The 21,772-nt window shown below is 38.5% G+C and overlaps 1 protein-coding gene across 2 annotated transcripts in view; it reads left to right on the top strand.

The window, feature by feature from the left end:
• The first annotated feature begins 11,716 nt into the window (after positions 1–11,716).
• GPM6A (glycoprotein M6A) overlaps positions 11,717–21,772 on the top strand; it is a 371,158-nt gene continuing 361,102 nt past the window's right edge. The window contains exon 1 of one of the 2 annotated variants that reach the window (XM_032148943.2): positions 11,717–11,822. In XM_032148943.2, coding sequence (XP_032004834.1) covers positions 11,819–11,822 — 4 coding nt within the window. In that variant the 5' untranslated portion in view covers positions 11,717–11,818. Of the gene's footprint in view, positions 11,823–13,582; positions 13,605–21,772 lie in introns of those variants that run through there. The other variant, XM_032148945.2, reaches the window with a different exon arrangement.

Here is a 21,772-nt window from a genome sequence, read left to right as displayed (position 1 = left end):
GAAAGAGAAAAAAGCACAAGGCGAATTTTGCCACAAAGTGCCTATTGCGCAGTGTTACCACCAGAGATGTATGGTCCTTAGAGACCTGTGGGCAGAACACCTGCACAGCTGACATTGTAGGCTAGCTTCACAACAAATTCACCTTTGGCAACAAGCTAGATGCCCTCTGTGGCAGCCCTCTTTATATTGCCCCACAGCTCTTTCAGGGCCCAAAGTACAACAGCTGCTAGCGAATGAGTAAAGACCGGCAGTTATCCTCTATAGGCTGCTCAGTGTGTCCCTGCTGCCTTGTGATAGACAGAACTTCAAGGAGTTGCCAGAGTAGATATTGAGAAGAATATCTGATATTTCTTGCTATATGCCCATGGAGTGTGAAAACCTGCTCAAGAAATTTCTTGTCCTCAACTCTGGCAGGAGAGGCTCTTTAGAGGAAATCATGAAGCATCCATGGATAAACATGGACCATGAGGATGAACTGAAATCTAAACTCTTACATTGACCCACTTCCTGCTTTTAAAAATCCCTGGCAGACTGAGATAATGCCCATGGATTATACATGGGAAGAGATTCAGAACTTGTTAATGGGTCAGAAGTATGACGAAGCAATGACCATCCATCTGCTCCTGGGCTACGAGAGATCTGAGATGGAGCACTACCCCATTATCCTCAAGCCTCGGCTATAGCTGATCCCACCAACAGCTGTACTCCTTCCTCACTTGCAAGGTATAGCATGAGATCTCTGCCACCTCAAAGCAGCAGAGTTTCAATGAGCCTGCCATTCCCACCTTTAATTCTTACTCTAAGAATAGCAAAGACATGGAAGCAGCCTAGATGCTCATCAGTGGTGAATAGGATAAATAAAATGGGCTACATATACACTAGAATACTATGCAGCTGCAAAAAATGAAATCATGTCCTTTGCAGCAACATGGATACAGCTGGAGGCCATTATCCTAGGCAAATTAATGCAGGAACAGAAAACCAAGTATCACATGTTGTCACTTGTAAGTGAGAGCTAAGCATTGGGTACACATGGACATAAAGATGGGTATAGTAGACAGGTACTAGAGGGGAAAGGGCTGAAAAATTATATATATATTATATATTTATATGTATAATGTTTATATATATAGTAGACATATATTAGAGGCAAAAGGGCTGAAAATGATCTATTGGGTACTGTGCTCACTACCTGGGCAACAGGATCATTCATAGCCCAAACCTCAGCATCACACAATATACTGGTGTAACATGCCTGCACATGTACTCCCGAATCTAAAATAAAAGTTGAAATTATTTTAAAAGTCCCCTTATGACCCCTTCTGTGGGGCACTGAACCACTTGTGATCTGCTTCTACCCAATCCATGAATCACTCAATATTCGTATGAACTCATTAAATTTTTTCAAAAACGTAGTCAGAGTGCCACAAGAATTCAGTGGCCTGGGCAGAACCAGGAATCAGAGTGGAAGGCCAGTGGCTCTGTGAAAGTGCCTGCTGGTCACCTAATCTGCCTAGAGGTGAAGACCACCTCCTTACATCATAGCCCTCCAGTATGGCCCTGTGGCCTCCCTCTCTACTCACAATGCCGGCAGCATTGGTGGAGCCCAAGTTGAAACTGATTTCCTCCAGGGTCTGTCCTCCAAATGAAACTCCCTTCACTCTGGGCAGTTTGGAAAGGTGCACAACCAGCAAAATATGCCTGAGGATGTGACCCCCAGCCTCTTCTTCTGACAACAGCCAGAGCCTGCAGTGGGGCACTGGGAGGTTCTTCACCATTGATCTGCAGATATGTATGTTTCCAGTTGGCCAGAAACATAACAGCATGAAGCTGAAAGCAGTGTGTATCAGACATAACAAGGTGGGCAGCAGAGGCAGGAGAGGCAGTAATAAAATCAAGAATGTCAGGAGTTCAAGCTGTGCTCCCTGATTTTACCTGGAGAATGAAGACCATGAGCTCCACGGAGCCCACCGAGATGCCAGAGATCAGCCAGATGCCTGGTCAAGGGAGCTTTGTGCAGTGAAGAATGGAGGTGTCCAAACTCTTTCTTTGGGGTTCAAATTAAGATGATATTCAGCACCTTTGAGGCCTTCAAAAGCATTATTTCCAAAATAACTGGTAAGCCTGGGGAACTGCCAGTATTCATCAGAGAGACAAGAGGAAAGACCTCTGGCCCTAGTCATAGGCCTGGCATTCTGCCCCACCTGGTGAAACCTTAGAGACTGGACTGCTTCGAGAACATGGTTCTGTAAACATAAAAAAACAAAAACAAAAACAAAACAAAACAAAACACACACACACACAATTTAAAACAACATATGCTAATTATTGCATTTAAATGTTAAGGAAAACCACTCTGCTTTATTGCTATAGCTGTCACAAGACACTTACCTACAGCTTTGCAATGGGGAGGCTCAAAATCCTTCAAAATTCTCTCGTGACCCAACTGCAAACCACAAAACAAAATCACTTTCCTCGAGGGAAACCAAAGCCCAGTGAGGCCATCCTAGGAATAGAACAAAAAGTAACGAATTGTAAAGGAGACTGCATTTGGAAGCTGTTGTGTTGGTGTTTCTGGCTGGGAAAATAAGGCCTGAGGGTCATATCTGTACAATATGTATTTTGTGAAACAACCACTTCAATCTTTATAAAACTGAAACAAATGAGCAAAAACGAATCCAAACCAAAACAAAAAGCAAACACAAAAAAGATCTGAGTCTTGTAGATTGAACCTCCACTCCCTGGAAAATCAGCCTGATCTCCCCATCTTTTTTATCATTGGTTACCCTGCTCAAGGATCCATGATTTCCTCTTGGTCCTTATTCATATATAAATTATGAAAAATTATGCTTCATATTTATGGTATACATCGACTGTTTTCATTTATTCCCTTCAGCAATTTTCATAATTGCAGCTAACATTTGTATAACTGTTTAAAGTTTTCAGCCTTTCTAATGCATTATCTTATTTAAATTGGACTTTGACATTTTTTTCTTTCTTTCCAATCCCTATAATCACTGTGGTGTACTGTAGTATCCCTATTAATAATTCTTCCAGCACCTGTCTTCAATGACTTGCCTCAATAGCAGGAACTGTCACTTCTGCTGAACTTTGCAAATCTACTCGTTAGTCTTTCCCTGGATTCATTGCACTCCAAATTTCTCAGCCTCTGAAATATTAAGGTCTAATACAGCAATAGCAGAACAACAACTTTTGTCTATCCCCATCTTTCAAGCTTTATTTACACCAAATCTGCTCTTAAACTTCCTTTATCCTTTCAGTACCTTGTCCCCTTCTTCTCTCACAGTCCATTGCTACTATCCTGGGGTCTTCTTTCTTCCTGTTCTATTTTAGACCCGAGATGAATTAACTCCTTTTGTTGTTTTTGCCATCAACCTTACCTCCTTTTTCTTCCTACCGCTCTACCATTACACTCACAAATGCTCTCAGTTTTCTATTAATTCAGCTTTCTGTTTTACCCTCTCCTATAGCCAAGTTATAGATTGGTATCTCTATAAATTTAGATTCAGTCTCTGCTTGGACCTCAATGTTACTTGATGTTTCTTTATTATACCATGGTCACCTCCCTCTCCTCTTCACTACAGCAGCTGTAACAAACTTCATTACTTTTCTTAAGTGGAGCTGCAGCCACAGTGTGTTCTCTCTCAGCACATCTCCTTCCTAGTACCTACAGAATACTGAGGTTATCAGGCCTCCACGAGGTCCGGAGGTTATCAGCCCTCTGCTCCAAAGTTCCATAATGAAATAAAAATCTTTCTTCTTTTTTCTTTACACTCTCTTTCTCTGCTTCTTTTTCTATCTCAGAGGATTAGGCAATTTTGCCTGTTCTCTCTAGCTTATTCCTCCTCCTGTGTTCTAGATAATATCTCTTCATTCTACTCTAAGAAGTAGATCTCTAAGATTGAAACCTATATATGCATTAACATATTAAACATACAGTTCTTTTTCTTTCGTAAATAAACTTCCTCCGACACTTATTGCCCACTCTACCTTCCTTCACTGTGAACTGTAAATAGGTTGTCTACACTCTTTTCCTACCACCCATTTCCTTATTCCTTATCTCTCTGCTCTTCACTTTTCCATAATACTCTTGCTACTGTTTCACCAGTGACTTCATAACCACCAATCCAAAGGGAACTTGCCAGTCTTCGTCTTCTTCACTCTTTCTGTTTTATCTGGTTGACACTTCTTCCTTGTTGAAACCTTCTCTACAGGACTTTCTCTGGGTTTTTTCCCTAGCCTAAGATTATTTTTTGCACTCCTCTGCATGAACTCCTCTTGTCCACAGTTATTAAATGTTTGTGTGTTCCCATTCTCCATCGCCAGTGTTCCTTTCCTCTTATTGAACATTCTCCCTCAGTGAATTAAAAATCATTGGCAATATAGAAATGATATTTGGCTGGAACATAAAATGCCCATTCAATGACCCATAGTCACTCTATGCCTAGATTAAATCCCAATGCTTTTCAAGTTCATGTGACATGAGTAATCTTTGGTAAATAAAACTGGCTTAAAAACTGTTAGTAAAATACAATTAGAATGTCTTCAGAATTGTAGGTATTAAATGTAATTACACATTTTTGCCTGGATCTATTGGACAGACAAATTTATACTGTCTCTTCTAGATGTTTTTAAGGCCAAAAAATGGTTTCTTCTGTGATATATTTGATACTTGCTTAATTTGTCTGTGAGCTTATTTCTTTGGTTTTGAGTCTTTAGATTCTAGGATTTAGACACTTGGTCACAGTGAGAGCTAGGGCACAGCACCCAAACCCCGTCCTACCTGACCCAGCTGTGCCCCATGGCCATGCAGGGAAGAGTTGGATTCACTAGACATTGTCTTGAAAGGTCTTTCCTCCTTGAAAGAAGTTGGATTCACCAGGAATTGTCTTGAAAGGTCCTGGGCACTGTATCTGGTATGTAACAATTAAAATTGCTAACTTCTAAGGTTTTTCCATGAAAATTAGGGTTACTAAGAGTTAACATTGTAGTTAGTATATAAAATTAAAACTACCAGATATAAGAGAAACATTTCTGTATGAAAAATATATAAGGAAAGTACAATGTGTTTTGGGTGGGGAAGGTTATAACAAAGGTATGAGAATGTGGTTTTTGTTAAAGAAAAGGTAAATTAATTTTTGTCTAGTTCAGAGGCCATATAAATGTTATTTAAAATTGAAGGGAAAAAATAATAGATAAAACTAAATGGATATAGAAAGTTGGGGAAAGAAAAAGAATGAAAAAATTTTTGTTATAAAAGTTTTAGACAAATCTTATGTGGTCAAAACTCAGATTAAATGGAATTATTTATAGTATTTTATTAAATTAGCTCTAATATTAACAACACTGATGCAAAGATATATTTTAGTTTTCTCTTTTGAACATGATTTTCATGTAGTATTGACAAGAGATAGTATAATGGAAGATTTTTGTTCACCTTTTGAATAAACTGCAAAAAATAAGAAGTAGAAGGGAGAGTTTGACTCATGCTGTCTTTACTAGGTACTTTGATTGGAAAACTGAGCCTCCTCTCTATCAAAGAGTGAAGTGTTTTGCTTTTGAAATCTTTTAATTATGAATTTGGCTGAATGAATAACTTATTTACAGTGACCTGTGATCCTATTTTGATCAAATATTTTAAAACTTTCTTTTTTTAATATAAAGTGCTTTAAACCTTTGATATTTGATGAACTTCCAATACTAAATTTTAAATTCTAAAATTAAGTCTTTTTGACCTCAAACTAACTTTTGGATATTCCATAAAGAACCCCTGGAAGTCCAAGAGAGACATATGAGGCTTATGTGATGTGTAAAAATCATACAGAAATACTGTCAAATAAGAAATTGTGCTTAACTCTCCTTTGAGTTATAATTGTATAAATGTGTTATTAATGTGTTCCAAAATTGTATGAAATTCCTAAAATTCTGATATGTCTTGGTATATGATATCAGTTATGATTATAATTATTATGTTAAATTGCAGTATGCCACAAAAATAACCAAATTTCCTTGTCAATTGCACCTTTAACCATGGCTATTCTGTATCTTTTGTCATCCTCAGACAATAGTTGTTTTACTTTGAGTCTTCTCAAAAAGTAGTTTACAACTGGCTACAGTACAAAATGTGCTTATTTTTAATTGGCTACAGTCCAAAAGGTGCTTATTTTTCAAGGAAATTCATGGAAAGGACATTGCCAAGTATTCTCAGAAATACAGGTTTCTGAGAACTTTGGAGGTCGTACCATTAGACTGGGTAAAAACTTCCAGAAGTCTAATAAAAAAAAACTAATGAGTTCATGAAGATTGCTAACCCAACATCAAGCAGCACAAAAGTTAGTCATATAAGACTGAACTGATAGAGAACTGAAATGATTTTTCTATGATTTTTAAAATTTGAAATATAGCTGATGGTTTTTGTTTTGTTTTCTAGAGTCAAGAAATCTCTTTTTTTCTTTTGAACTATTTATAGCTTACAGTAATTGGTAAAGTATACTTTTGTGAGCAAAGTGGAAACATTTACCATTTTCTCTACCTGATGTCACTAGAATTTAGAAACTATTTGTGAGTAGTCTTATTTTATGGCAACATAGTAATTTGCATAAATTCAATAAGAATCTGTTTTCTTCCAAAATAATACACAATTGTAGACACTATTTTACCAAGGTTGTGGATGGAATGACATGTTTTCAGATATTACTACTTTGAGGAATTGAGGTTGACTTTCTAGAACTGATTTAAAAAAAAAAAAACCCTTGTAAGTACTGGCCTGGTAGCTTGTCTATGTGGTTCTCTTACAAGGTTCCTGACCTTGCAGCAAGTAGAATGTCACTTTTTGGCAGGTTCAGGAACCTCAAGATATTTTGGAATCCTTGAGAAAAGGGGAATGTACCCAATTCATACAGGTATTGGGCACAGTCTCATAGCAAATCCATGGTTTGGCTTCCTAGCCTTGGGAGGTTTTTAAAAATCTAATGTGATACTCCTTATGTAAAAGTTCCAGCAAAGCCAACTTTACAAAAGGCTATATAGCCAATCACTGTTCTTGCTGCACTTTGTGCAAATAATTAGGCCAATTATAATAGGAGTAAAACTTACTTTGTAAATAAATTGGTCTTACTATGTCTCATCTTTGGTAGACCTAGGGGACTAGAGAGAGAAACATATGTTTCAGAAGAAAACTATAGTATACCTGTTATTGGATTTTAGCCTTGTCTATTGTTTTTAAGTTTTTGTTATTTGCCTACAATTTGGACTGCATTCTGAATTATTTTCTGGCTACAAGTCTTTAAGGTTTTCAAATTTTTCTCTCATTTTTCTAACTTGAAATCACTAGAAATTAAAAACGTGCTTTTTTTTAAAGCTCTGCAAACTAAAACTAGATAACATGATATAAACTTTGAGGGAAATCACTAGAGCAACTTATATACAAACAGTCTTCATGCCTGCTGATGTCTGGACTCTGCCGAACGTTCATTTGAATACCTGATTTGAACTGCAGTCCAGAAAAAATCTATCAGATTGCCATCTAAAGATGCTTCAGAGATGCTAGAAAAATTAGTTTATAGACTACTCCAGACATAAATCTTTGTTTTTCTTATGTTTCTACAGAAATGCCTCTTACTAAAGATCTGTTTGTCTGCACCATACGTAGAGGTCAAGCCCATCTGCCATGCCGCCTCCCGGAATGGGACCCTGCTGTTTAACTCAGCTGAACTTTTCTCAGGACTAAGAGGCTGATTCAAGAAGATATGAGATAACATATTTAAATTTGTTCTTTTCTGCTTATTCCAACTTGTTTTTCTCCTCCTTTGCCTGCCTCCTAAATAGCAACCTTTAACTCGCATCTTTCCAAAGTTATCAACCTTGCCTTTAATAAATGAAACTTTCTTAAAGAAAAACTTCCAAAGGGGAACATAAGGAAAGTAAAATATTTCCTCTCCAAATATATTTACTTGACATATTTCAAGAAAACTATTCAGAAAAGCTGGAAATTCAAGAATAGCTGAAAAGCTGCGTTTTGTGGGGGGAGATTCGCATCAGTAGAGAAAACCTGCATTGATGCAGCCAGGCTTTCTCTGAGACCTTCCTTTGTCTGGATGTAGGAAAGATTAACTGAAAAGTCTGAAAGAAACATTTACCCTGTGTTCTTGGTGAGGGCTGAGCCCTGCATAGGAAGACCACCTTTGCAAGCCTGGGCTCCTCTTCTCCCCCTCCCATAAACTGTCTTGCCACCGTATCCTATTTTGACATGATAAAAGTCCCGATACTTTCTGTAACCTCAAGATGGAATATATGAGATTCTCTACCCCACTGGGGGTTGAGGTAATCACTCTGTGGTTCTCTGTGCTCATTAATAAATTTGTATGCCATTTCTCCTATTTATCCGTCTTTGCTCAGTTGATTTTCAGTGAACTTTCAGAGAGCAAAGGGGAAGTCTTCCCTTGGCCCCAGCAAGCTTATGTCATGAAAAATTTCTAGCCAGGCGCAGTGGCTTATGCCAGCACTTTGGGAGGCAGAGGCGGGTGGATCACCAGAGGTCAGGAGTTTGAGACCAGCCTTGCTGACATGGTGAAATCCCGTCTCTGCTAAAAAATGCCTGTAATCCCAGCTACTCAGGAGGCTGAGACAGGAGAGTCGCTTGAACCTGGGAGGCAGAGGTTGCAGTCAGCCAAGATCATGCCATTGCACTCCAGCCAGGGCAACAAGAGCGAGACTCCATCTCAAAAAAATAAAAAAGAAAATAAAAGGAAAGAAAAGAAAAATTTATATTAATCTCAGAATTTTACAAGTTTAACTAAAGCCTTAATTTTGAGTCCCATGGTTGGTAAGTATCTCCGTTTTTAAAAAAAGAAGTGTTAGTTATATTTCCACAGGACTTGCTAAAAGGTGATCTAGGCAATGAAACTGAAGATGAGGGATGAGTGGCAAGAATATTTTGGAAATAGAACCTTAGGACTTGATGGACAATTAGGTGACAGGAATGAGAAAGCAGAAATACTGGATAATTAGAGTAAAAAAAATTTACTAAGTTAGATAATGAATTAATTTATATGTTTATTGAATCCCATATAAAATTACGTAACTTGTTAGATTTCAGGGGAGATAATGGCCTCTCTATACCTGAGATCTAGGATACTGACACCATTTACCTCATCGCTGTAAGAGAAATGAATTAAACATCAACGTTTTGATCTATTCACTTATAATAAGCCAAAGGAAAGACAACATCATGATTTTGATTATTAAAAGCCAGTATATGATGATTTGTACCTTTAGTGTATTCCAAATTTCATATATTTTGCTGGGAATGTTAAAAATATTTATGAACTAGGCCGGGCACGGTGGCTCATGCCTGTAATCCCAGCACTTTGGGAGGCCGAGGCAGGTGGATCACAAGGTCAGGAGATCTAGACCATCTTGGCCAACACGGTGAAACCACGTCTCTACCAATAATACAAAAAAAAAAAAAAAATTAGCCAGGCGTGGTGGCAGGTGCCTGTAGTCCCAGCTACTTGGGAGGCTGAGGCAGGAGAATGGTGTGAACCTGGGAGGCGGAGCTTGCAGTGAGCCGAGATCGTGCCATTGCACTCTAGCCTGGGTGACTAAGACTCTGTCTCAAAAAAAAAAAAAAATTATGAATTATATTCATTGTTGGAAGATATCACCATCTTTCTCAAGCATGTGGCAAACCAGTTGGATACTGAGAAACAATGTGGTTAACTGACTAAGATCATGGACTCTGGAGTATTTTGTCTTGGGTATGAACTTCGCATTCCCATTTATTATGAGAATTTGGGCAAGTGCTTAATCTTTTTGTGGATTAATTACCTCATCAGTAAAGTGGGGATAACAGTATTTTCCTTTTATAGTGAGAATTATATTAGCTAATACGAAGCCCTTAGTACAATGCCTGACACTTAGCACACTGTACTCAGTTTATGTTATAATTATTATTTTGTATTTCAGGATTATCATAGGATCTGATGGGAAAAAAAACAAAAAATAGTTCTAATTTTTAGAATTCAAATATTATTCTGAATACGTCTTCAGGAATAGATTGTAAGTTGCTTGTGGCGATCCTAAAACTGAGCTTATGAATCAATCTCCAAAATCTATCACTTATCTTTTTTTTTTCTTTTTTTTTTGAGACAGAGTCTCACTCTGTTGTCCAGGCTGAAGTGCAGTGGTGCAGTCTTGGCTCACTGCAGCCTTAACCTCCCAGGATAAAGTGATCCTTCCACCTCAGCCTCCCAAGTAGCTGAGACTACAGGCGTGCGCCACCACATCCAGCTAATTTTTTGTTTATTTTTTTGTAGAGACAAAGTCTCACTATGTTGCCCAGGCTGATCTCAAACTCCTGAGCTTCAGCGATATACCTGCCTCAGGCTCTGGAAGTGCCAGAAGTACAGGTGTGAGCCAGCAACTTATATTTATTGAACAAATGTATTAGTGTTATGCTTTGCTACAGTCACAGTTCATGTTAGTCAATTTCTAGAATGGTGATGCATTTCTGAATGATATGTTGAACACTTTTAATTTTTATTGACTACTTCCTTTCCCCTCCCATAAGAATAACTGTATTCTCATGTAACTGAAGTGCATTTATAACACCACTGCCAGGAGTATACCTCTTCCATTACGTGAGAAAGAGCTGTGCAGATGTTTCTGTGGCATTTTAATGATATGCTCTGCATTTATCCATGCATTCTGCTAAAAATATTGTTATTTATTTTTCAAATCACCTTTTCCCCATTAGATAGCAATGTTCCTCAAGGTAAGTAGTCATGTCCATTTTATCTTATTCTTCCACTTGCTCACAGCATAGATATGTATACTTTTGGGTGTGCTTTGCATGAAAAAGCTGTGTACGACACCTTGGGGACTGACTTACTGAAATAACTTCTCCAGTATGACTCTTGAAAGAACTAGGTCAATAACCCATAGAATTACATAATTTTCTTTTTTTTTTTTTTAGCTTGAGGAGACCTTAGAGATCACTTTTTCCAGATCCTTCATTTTACAAATTAGGAAATGAGCCAGGATTGCAACTCATCCTCTCAACTGTCAAGCCCTGTGCTCTTTCAGCCTCATCAACTGCCTCTTGGATTGAGTTGTTTATTTTCCAGGTGATTTCTGCATATTATGATGTGTGTGTGTGTGTCAGGGTGTGTGTGTGTGTGTTTATGTGTATGGTTTTTAGGACTTTATAACCTTGTCCAATTAAAGAAACATATTTTATGTAGAAGAAAGAGGAGATGACAAAGGATAAATTAAAGGGAGAATTTTCTCTTCCTCTTGTCTTTATTAATGTTGTTATCATTAAGAAACAAAGTGGTACACAGAAGACAAGGGAACATAAAATTATCATATGAAACCTGTCTTTTGGAATAATCTATTTCCAGGCTCCACTTAGAGATCATTATCTTGGCTACCGAGTTGGTTGTGGGCTGCTGAGACAACGTGTGTGTCTGCAAGGTGCATTCAATGTATTTAGGAGAGAGACTTTGCACGTGTCTCCAATGAAAGTGAAAGGGGGCGGGGTGGGGGCCTCTGGGGAGGAGATCTACAGTGAAGGGGAGGAAAATTGGCTTCTAGCAGAGGAGGCAGGTGGAAAGAGGGAGGGGTCTGTGAGCCCGCAGAGTCGCCAGGCGCCCTGCGAGTTGTCTCCGCTGGGAGGGGCGAGGCTGTCACTTGCCAGGGCGCCAGGAGCCCCAGCGCGGTTTGGAGAACTTGGCCCTGCGCAGCGCCTGGTCACTTGCTCTCCTCTGGGGACTGCAGAGAAGCAGGACCTCGGGCCATGGGTGAGTGCGCGGGCGGGCGCGGACACCTCGCCGAAAGGCTCGGCCTCGGGAATGGGCATTATAGAAAGAAAATGAATGTTCCTCGGCCTCAGACTGCGTCCTTCCCAGCTCTGTTTTCCCCCGCGCCCGGCGTCCCCCGCCCCCCGCCCTCTTGTCTCTGGACTTTTTTTCTGGGAGCGAGGCCATGGCAATGGGGTGGCACCTGGCGGCGAGGGAGGGTGCCCTACTGTTCATAGTGGGTCGGGAGGGTGGGGGGCTGCGCCTGGACGCTGATCCTCTGCGCCGGCCCCAGGACCCAAGCCTGAGGGTCCAGTCTACCGTGCTTGGTGCGGTATTTGGGAAATAAAGAAAGACTAAGAGACCCAGGATCCGAATAGCGAGCGGATTACAGGGAGATCTCTGTCCTCCCGAGTTCCCACGTTTTCATGTTCTCTTTGGGGAGTAAGTTGAAACGGGGCACGAGAAACGGAAACTTCCTAAAACTTCCACTTTGTACAGGTTTGAGCAGAGGAAGGTGCTGGGGCAGGGCCAGACTGGGGACAATTTCTAGTCCCTTTCCAAACGAAGTGCCCATTTGCACAAAAGGTTTGAGGTTGCGGCTGAAGGCTGATTCTTCCTAAACTCGACCTGGGTAAACAGCGCGGTTAAAAGGGCGTCCACACACTGGCTCGGGTCACTGGATGGTGGAGTTCGGCGCAGTTCAGCTTCGCTCAAGTTTCCAGGCAGGGTCTGCTTATTTGGTGCTTAGCGGAGGCAGCTTGGAATAGCTCCAGGAATGTGACTGTGTGTGGCGGAGGGGAGGAAGAACTGGGTGTGAAATAGCCGATTCAAAGCCAGCACTAGGACGCAGGGTCCCGCGAGTCACCTCGAAGAGCGAGGGAGAAGCTGAGGAGGAGAAAGCACTCGCCATTCCTGGACTGGCGTGTCCATAGGCGCAGAGGAGATGCTGCTCTTCCGCGGTTGCCGACTGCGTTCAGCCCGCAGCCCGAGTTACTCTTCCAACCTCAGCCCGCTCACTTCTTCCAGCCCAAGTCCACTGGGCGCCCCTCCCCCTTGCTTCTCCCTTGTCCTTTGTTGTGAGGGATTTCTTCAAGAGTAAAGGAGGCCTTGGGGACTGACGTGCTCGGGTTGAAATTCCTGTATTCCCACAGGCTCCAGGGTTGGGGATGCTTTGACTACTAATGACTGGAGTTTATAGACAGTAGCCAACTTGGAAGAAAGGAAAAAAGAGAAAGCTGAGGACATTTTTGCCTATGAATGTTAGCTGTGATCAAGACATTCATAGTCTCTTCTTGCATGACCCCTGGAAGTGTCTTAGAAGGACCCATTTTTAGGGCCTTTGTATAAACAGTGCTGGAAATGGTCTTAAGAAGGACTGTCTTTAAATGTTTTTTGAAAAGGAAGGAGTATTTTCAGGTTAAAAAAGAAAGATAAAACATTTCCCAAGTGTGGTAGAGAGTATTTCGGTCTCTCTTTTTTTATTTGGTTGTTAAGTGTTGTGTTCCATTGGAAAGACAGGTCCGGAATATGTTTAATTTTTCTCCTAAACACAACACTTACTGTTCTACTTGACCACTTGAGCCTATAAACTCTTGTTTATATGCTCACACAGGAGAAAAGCTGTCATAAATGGAAAATCAAAATAATTGACTTGATGTAATCTATTCATTAGCTCTATTAAAAGCATTAAGATGCCATTTGGATCCAACATAATAAAATGTCTAGAAAGAATTACATAATTTACCCTTGCACCCTCAAGCTCGAGAGGACTGGCTATTAAAGGTAAGGTATTCATAATTTCAAAGTTAATTTTTTTAATTTCCATTTCCATACTATAGTGAAAACAATTTGTCCTGGATTTTGCTTCAGTGCCCATGGATAATTATCAATCATCCCTAATTATAGGAAGGTTTTGCTGTGGGGGATGGTGTGGAGTTAACAACTGAGTTGTCAGGATCCAAAGCTTGGTCTCTAACTCTTAGAAGTTCTCTTTCCTGTCTGTAATCTGACAGATACCTAAACTTTGTCTGTTCCTTCTACTGCCAGAAGTAGATTACATTTTTCCTATTGTAACTGAGGTCACCAAAAACTTACGTAGTCAAAGGCCTAGTAGGAGAGATTAAAAATATTCCTGAACTCTCTTTAGGTGGAAGTAGAAGAAGCAAGTGAGGAAGCCAGAGGTGAGGGAAATAGAGAAAAGAGCAGGCCTGTAGCAAGGGAGAGTGACAGCATGAAGCCAGAACTCAGGACAGAGATTCAAGTATGCAGTCCAGAGAGTAGAAAGAGCCAATAAGCAGCGAGGGGCAAAGGGGGGAAAGCAGGGAGGAAGTGCATAGGGGAAATAGAAAACATTTGGCCACTTAAGGCCATATCTCTCTTCTTTCTTTTAATTTACTTATGAAAAATGAAGCTTCACTACTTAGAGCCTCTTCTATTTAGTGGCAGTAAGGATGGTAGGGAGTTTAGCATTAGAGTCCAAATGGCTAGGATAAGAGGGAAAAACAGCGTAGGAGAATACTGGATTGCGCCAACAAATGGAATACAGTTTTTTTGTTTTGTTTTGTTTTTGTTTTTTTCCTGGTATCGTGAAAACCAAAATGTATCACTTAAAAAAAGGAAGATAGTGTTATGGGGATGAATGTAGCAATCAATTCTCATTTGTCTTAGAAGAAGAAATCTGAACTCTAGCACTGTGGAAGAATGAGAGTAATTGGTTAATCAAATATTCTGAATAATTTATAGTCCTTCATATCCATAATGCACAAGGCTGATTGTAAAAAAAAAAAGTTATTTGCAAAGTAGGCAAATTGCAATTTTGGCATCTCTTCCTTTTATTGTTTGATTTCCTCATTGATGCCCTCGGCTTCTCTAGGTATGCAGCATGGTTTTCCCTCCGCTCCAAAATTTTACTCTGCAGAAAGGATGCAACAAAATAGTTGATACTAAAAAAACTGCAGGGCTAACACATTGCTAAGAGTATTTACATTTTAACTTCAAGTTGAACTTTAACCTGCAAATCTCTAATTGTGGAATTTCAGGCCCCATTGGAAGGATAGGTCAGGAATATTTTTAAAATTTTCTCCTGGACACAACACTTACTGTTCTACTTGACCACATGTATATCACTATGAGACCATTGATTACGGTTTTGTTTAAAAAATGAGGCTGAATATGATTTAGTCTGACAGATATTATGAAAAGTTTAATGGGAGTTGTACTGAACCTGTCTTGGAGGAATGTGAAACATTTGGAAGGGAAGTGGTTCTAGGTAGAATAAGGAGCTCCTTCTCTTGGCAGTATGGAGTTGTGTTTGGGGAACAGTAAGACATGGAGCTGGATTGAAAGGATGGGATTTGATTTTGGAGACCCTTCAAAAGCAATGAGAGGAATTTAGAATTTACATGATAGGAAGTAGGGTGTCATGGAAGGTTTTTTAGCAGGGAAGACATAATGAGATTAGTGAAAATGTTGTTTAAAACAGAATTAGTTGGAGAAGACAGATCCAGTTGTCACAGTAATCCTGGGGTAATATGACATATGTCTAAACCAGTTTGGGAATAATATTATATGATGTATATGATATGATAATAATAGAATACGATATATGTCTAAGCCAGTAGAACCAGAGAGCAAAAATGGATGAGAGACAGGTCAAGTGAAAAATCTATAAAGTTAGGAAATGGAGCAATAAGAGAATGAATAGAACATTTTGTCTAGAAATTTGAAATCCTGAAGACTGGGGAAGTAGTGGGTTCCTTGATAGAATATTTAAAGGATAAACCAAATGGTTTACTTTCTGCATGTTTTGGACATGAAATTAATTTCATATTTGAAATGTTATTAAGAAGTGATAGCAAGGCCGGGTGCAGTGGCTCACGCCTGTAATCTCAGCATTTTGGGATGCAGGACGAGCTGAGTGGATCAGTTGAAGCTAGGTGTTTGAGACCAACCTGAGCAACATAGTGAGACCATCTCTACTAAAATTACAAACATTAGTTGGGTGTGGTGGCACACGCCTGTAATCCCAGCTACTCAGGAAGCTGAAGCACGAGAATCGCTTGAACCCATGAGACAGAGGTTGCAGTGAGCTGAGATCGTGCCACTACACTCCAGCCTGGGCAATAGAGAGAGACTCAGCCTCAAACAAAAAGAAAAAAAAAAGGTAATAGCAAGACATCTAAACACAAATATTTAGTATGTTAGGAACACATAATGAGAATTTAATCAGAACACAGGAACAAAAAGGAAAACAAAGGTGAAAGGGTTACCAACCTTTAGTGAGAGGAAAACCCATGAACTGAATTATGTATTTGAAAGTGTGAGTATAAGGAGTACCAGTTGAGGGACAGGGAGGGAAAGGATAAATCCTGTTTGATTGAAGGACGCCAACTACATGATATGTACTAAATGCCCCAACATAAGAACAGTGAAATGTGATAACTTAAACATTCCGCATTAAAGAGTATACACATTTTGACAAGATAAAAATATCCAATGGAAATATTTTGCTCTTACTCAATTTGAGTAACAATGGAGTTGGTTAAGTATCTGTATAATTGTTTGCAAATTTAGACAAAGAATAATGATGCACAGTATTGTCTTGAGTTCATAACTTTTTTTTTCTGGAAAACTGACACCCTTGAGACAGTTATGAACAAGGTACAAGAGCCAAGGTTTGAAATAGGAGAAGCAGGTGATAATCCCTTATGTCTTTGAATGGGTCCTATAAGTCTCTGGGATCCTGTTTCCTCATTTGTTTAATGAGAAGATTGGGCAAGGTTCTATAAATTTATGTAGCTCAGCTCTTGATCCAGTAACCATTAGAGGAAAAAAACCATGTAAAGAAGATAAGATTAAGCTATTTCCATTAAGCAAATCAAGAACACTTTTATGATGCTAGAGTACTGGATAATACTTTTGATCATTTGGCTTCTAGTGTGTTATTTTCCTTAGAAAATCACAAAGTCTGATAAGAGTCCTAACCTCAGTGGAAGAAGATAAAACTCATGTTCTAAGCATTTATTGCTGCATAAAATGATCTCCCAAACTAGTGGATTAAAACAACAATTTATTACTTTCATTCACGGTTCTGAGGGCTGACTGTCTGCTGAGCAATCCTCATTTGAAGTTTCCTGCCTTGGAAGCCTGATGACAGCAGGGGATTCAGCTATCTGAAGACAGGATTGGACTGGTCATCCAAGAGAGCTCACATATATAGCTGACAGTTGATGCCAGCTGTTGACTACGAGTTTATCTTGGGCTGTCCTGAAATGGCTTGGGTTTTCCACAAAATGATGGCTAGGTTTCAAGAGGCAGCATCCCAAGAATGAATGTTCCAAAAAACCCAAGCAGAAGCTGCAAAGATTCTTATGATCTAGCATCAGAAATCCCAGGACATCGCTTTTCCTTGATGTGAGGAGCAGCCTGCTTATACGAGGAAAGGAGAAATTGAGGGTAGCCGACTAATTGATCTAATTCCTCAAAGAGCTGTCTTGTTGAGTGTGCTTCACATTGGGTTTACAAATGAAAACTCAGCACAAGTCCTGAGAAAAACATATGATTAAAGACTAAATTTTTAATTAGAAACATGAAGAAATCTAAATAGTCACACTAAAATTTCACAGCAAAACTTTTGAGTGTGGAAATTCATGCCTGGGTGGAAATGTGTTGGTAGAATACTGGGATAAGCTCTACTCAAAATAGTTTCAAATAAAATCAGCTAATCTTTCCTATTTTCCCTTGAATCTGAAGTTTCTAAGGCTATTGTAAAGTACTGTTCATTTTATTTAGAATGGAGTTGGTCATAAATTGGAATGTAGGTCAATTAGCATAAATCCTTTGCTCAATATCCTCTTGTCACAATCAACTAGATGCTTTGTAGTGAACTGTTTAGGAGCTTGCTTTATTTTTCAAGAATGTGTTAGCTTTATGAAGTACAAAATTTGAATTGGTATAGTGTCACTAGAGGCTTCACCATACTTTTCTTTGAACAGATGTATTTAACTAAGGTTCCACTTAACAAAACTCTTCATGTAAATCTCCTTTTATTATTAATAATTTTATCTGGCAAAGTTAGAGCTGTCTCTGTAATTACAAAAAATCGAGGCCTTTCTCCCAGACATTTGAAAAACAAAGAAAAATTAGGGTAAATGAGATGGGTTTAAACTCCAGGACAGAGTTAGTTTCAACCTAGAAATTTAGAAGCCTTAAAAAAACTAGCTCATTATTGTGTTCCAGCTTATTTAAGTTGAGGTCATTCTATTTTAAACTGTTTGACAAGAAGTGAGGAGATGAGGGTAAATATTGCAAAGCTGTATACTCGATGCTCACTATCCATGCTATAGCAAGCAAACAAAACCACATCGCAATGAGAAATGAAACCTTGACCTGTATGAATGACATAATCAGAATAATGTGTTAATTCTAGAAAGTAGTATGATAAAACAAATTCTTTTTCAGTTTAGGATATTCACTATTTAAGATATATAAGGTATGCTTAAATAATATACAGTAATAACAAAATAAATATCTCTTGCTAGTTGTATAAACTTTCTCATTGTAGAACCTCTAATTTGATTGTCTAGCTACAATACCTTAAAGCATATATTAAATACTGATTCCTGGGTCCCAACTCCCAAGACTCAGATTCAGAAGGCTTGGGCTTGAGAGCTGGAACTGCAATTTTAACATGTAATCCCACTGATGATGAGGCAGGAAGTCTGGGGCACGTAACGAGAAAAACTGATTCCAGAATGCCTTTCTTTCAAGCTGACTTAGCCACTCATTACAGCTGTTATTCCTTCATTTGTATTGCTAATAAACAGGCATACCCTGTCTTATTGCACTTCACTTTATTGTGCTTCGTAGATACTGTGGCTTTTTTTTTTTACAAATTGAAAGGATCAAGGAACAATTTCCACTTCCAAGTCTTATTATTTAAGAACTATATTTTCACAAGGCAATAGCTGCCATACATAGTGATTCCTCTAATGATCTGGGCAAAGTCAATTGAAAACCTTCTGGAAAGAATTCACCACTCTAGATGCCATTAAGAACATTCACGATTCATAGGAGGAGATCAAATATCAGTATTAATAGGAGTTTGGAATAGATTGATTCCAGTCTTCATGGATAACCTTGAGGGGCTTAAGCCTTCAGTGGAGGAAGTAACTGCAGATTCGGTAGAAATAGCAAGATAACTAGAATTAGAAGTGGAGCCTGAAGATGTGACTGAATTGCTGCAATATCATGATGAAAATTGAATGGATGAGAAGTTGCTTTCTATAGATGAATAATGAAAGTAGTTCGTTAAAATGGAATTTACTTCTGGTAAAGATGCAGTGATATTGTTGAAATGACAACAAAGGTATTAGAGTATTACATAAACTTAGTTGATAAAGCAGCAGTAGGATTTACTCCAATTTTGAAAGTTCTACTGTGAGTAAAATGCTAACCAACAGCATCACATGCTACAGAGAAATCTTTCATGAAAGGAAGAGTCAATTGATGCAGCAATTATATTGCTTTAAAATAAGGCAAATGCAATTCATTATCTTATTGTAAGAAATTGCCCAACCACCTTCAGCAACCACCACCCTGATCAGTCAGCAGCCACTAACAGGGAGGCAAGGCGCTCCACCACCAAAAAGATTATGACTTGCTGAAGGCTCAGATGATTGTTAAGCATTTTTTTTTTAGCAATAAAGTATTTTAAAATTAAGGTATATACATTGGGATTTTTTTTAGACACAATGTTATTGCACACTTTATAGAATTTAGCATAGTGTAAACATAACTTTTATATGCACTGGGAAATCAAAAAATGCATGTGGCTTGCTTTATTGTGATGTTGGCTTTATTGCAGTTGCTTAGAACGCAACCCCAAATACCTCTAAGGCATGCCTGCATTATGTTTATTTTCTAATCCTGGTCCTAATATTACCAAGAGCTACCTCTTGGAATTACTATTACATTTCTGTTTCATTTCACTACTAAACTTACTAAGTTTCTAGAGTTGCTGTCTCTTCTTTTTCATCAGTCACTAATCAACCTTATTGGGTGATGTTCTCCAGAGTTCACTGAAACCCCTCCCCTGAAAGTGACTAATAACCTTCTGCCTCATAGCTTCAGTGTCATTTATATTTACATCTCTCTCAAATCTGCATATCTATGCCTGTCAGCTGTCTTCACCTAGCTGTCCCTTTAGTCCTTCAGCCTCAGTAAGTTCAAAACTCTCCTTTCTCTCTAATATCTATCTTGGAAAGATGTTTGTAGAAAATGAAGGGATATTGGAAAAGGAATGTGAATATAATAAATATTTCATATATTATTACATTTGTACACATTGCTAGGAAAATGTGGTAAAGCTATAAGTATGTTGCACAAATGCCTGGAGTTCAGTAAACACTGCATCTGATGAAAGTCTACCTTTCTTTTCTGTCTCTCTGTGTCTGCTATGTCAGCTGTTTCCTCCTTGCATTATAGTTATTTGTGAATGTGTATTATTTCCTTCATTATTTGGGGTCATGTCCAGACTTTGAAGGCAACAACATTTAGATAATCGACAAAGAAACCAACAAATACTCTTATCATCAAGCTATTTGCCTATGACTGCCTACTTTGCTAACTCACAAAGATACAAAAATACAAAATTTAAAAAGTATAATGTATTTAATATCGGTCATTGCAGGAGACAGGAAAGAAGGCAAAACTGTGGAATGAGTGTATCTGTTCAGAACAGGGTATAGAAAACAGTTGTGGGAGGGAGTCAACATTAGACCAAAGGCCCTTGTGAAAGACACACTAAGGCAAGAAGGATCTAGAAAATTAAGGCAAGAAGGACTTTTCAGCTGAAAAGTAGATGAGACAGAGTTAGTGCACATTCAGAAGAATCAAAGAAAAAAAAAGAGTTTTAAGAAATGAGTGACCTACAGTATTCAGTGCAACAGAAAGAACAGAAAGGAATACAATATATTTTGTTTTAAGGGTTTTTTCATTTATATCAGATATTGAAATCAAAGTATTTTTAATAAAGTAGTGAAGATACAAGTCTGCTCTCATAGACCACATTACGAGGACTAGAAAAAAGAAAGAAAGAAAAGTAAGGAAGAAAGGGGGAGGGAGAGAGGGGAGGGAAACAGGAAAGAAGGGAGGGTGGGAGGAAATTTCGATGGGTCCAAGGTCAAGCAAAAATTTTCGCTGGGTAGGAAAGAATTGTTTCATGATTTTGGAAGGGGAATGATCTAAGAGAAAAGCAGAGACTGAAAATGCCGTGGAATAGCAGAATCCCTCAGCAAGTTACTACAAAATGATCTAATGATATACATTTATTATTTAAATATAACTGAAAGTTAAACAGTCTAAGAATGTTTGATGGCATTTGAGTTTTTTAAATGATGATATACTTCTCGACTGTTTTAAATTGTGATATAATACAGTATGTCTTGTAAAGTTGGTGTTACACATCTGTTCTGAAAACTGTATTGTGTTCATTTTTCTTTATTTTATTTATAGAGACTATTTATACCTTGATGTATTTAGGAATATATAGATACATACATGACCTATATTCAAACTGTGAAATAAATCAACAGAGATGAAGCATATTGTGGTTAAATAATCACTATACTAGGAGTCAGGAGATAATTGTTCTTATCCCCAAAACTCAGCTATTATTGATCTGTGCTACCTTGGTCCTGTAAGATTTCACTCAGCTCTAGATGCCTATAAACTAGTCAATCAATCAATTATATTGAGCCCCACATTCTCACCAAATTATGAAGATGATGCTCTCATAGCAGCATTTTTCAAAGCTGACAGATCTTTCCTTGTTAGTAATTCTTCTGTGTTTTCAACCCTGACTTTCTGACAGAGAAGACACCTAAGGCTTCAACCAGATTTGGGTATTTTTCTTTCTTCACGTCTTTAGATACTTTTTCCCTTTATTAAGT

This window comes from Hylobates moloch, unplaced genomic scaffold, assembly GCF_009828535.3.
Source record: "Hylobates moloch isolate HMO894 unplaced genomic scaffold, HMol_V3 SCAFFOLD_3, whole genome shotgun sequence".
NCBI lineage: Eukaryota > Metazoa > Chordata > Mammalia > Primates > Hylobatidae > Hylobates > Hylobates moloch.
The sequence above is the reverse complement of the archived record's forward strand: the minus strand, read 5'-3'. Positions and strand labels throughout refer to the sequence as shown.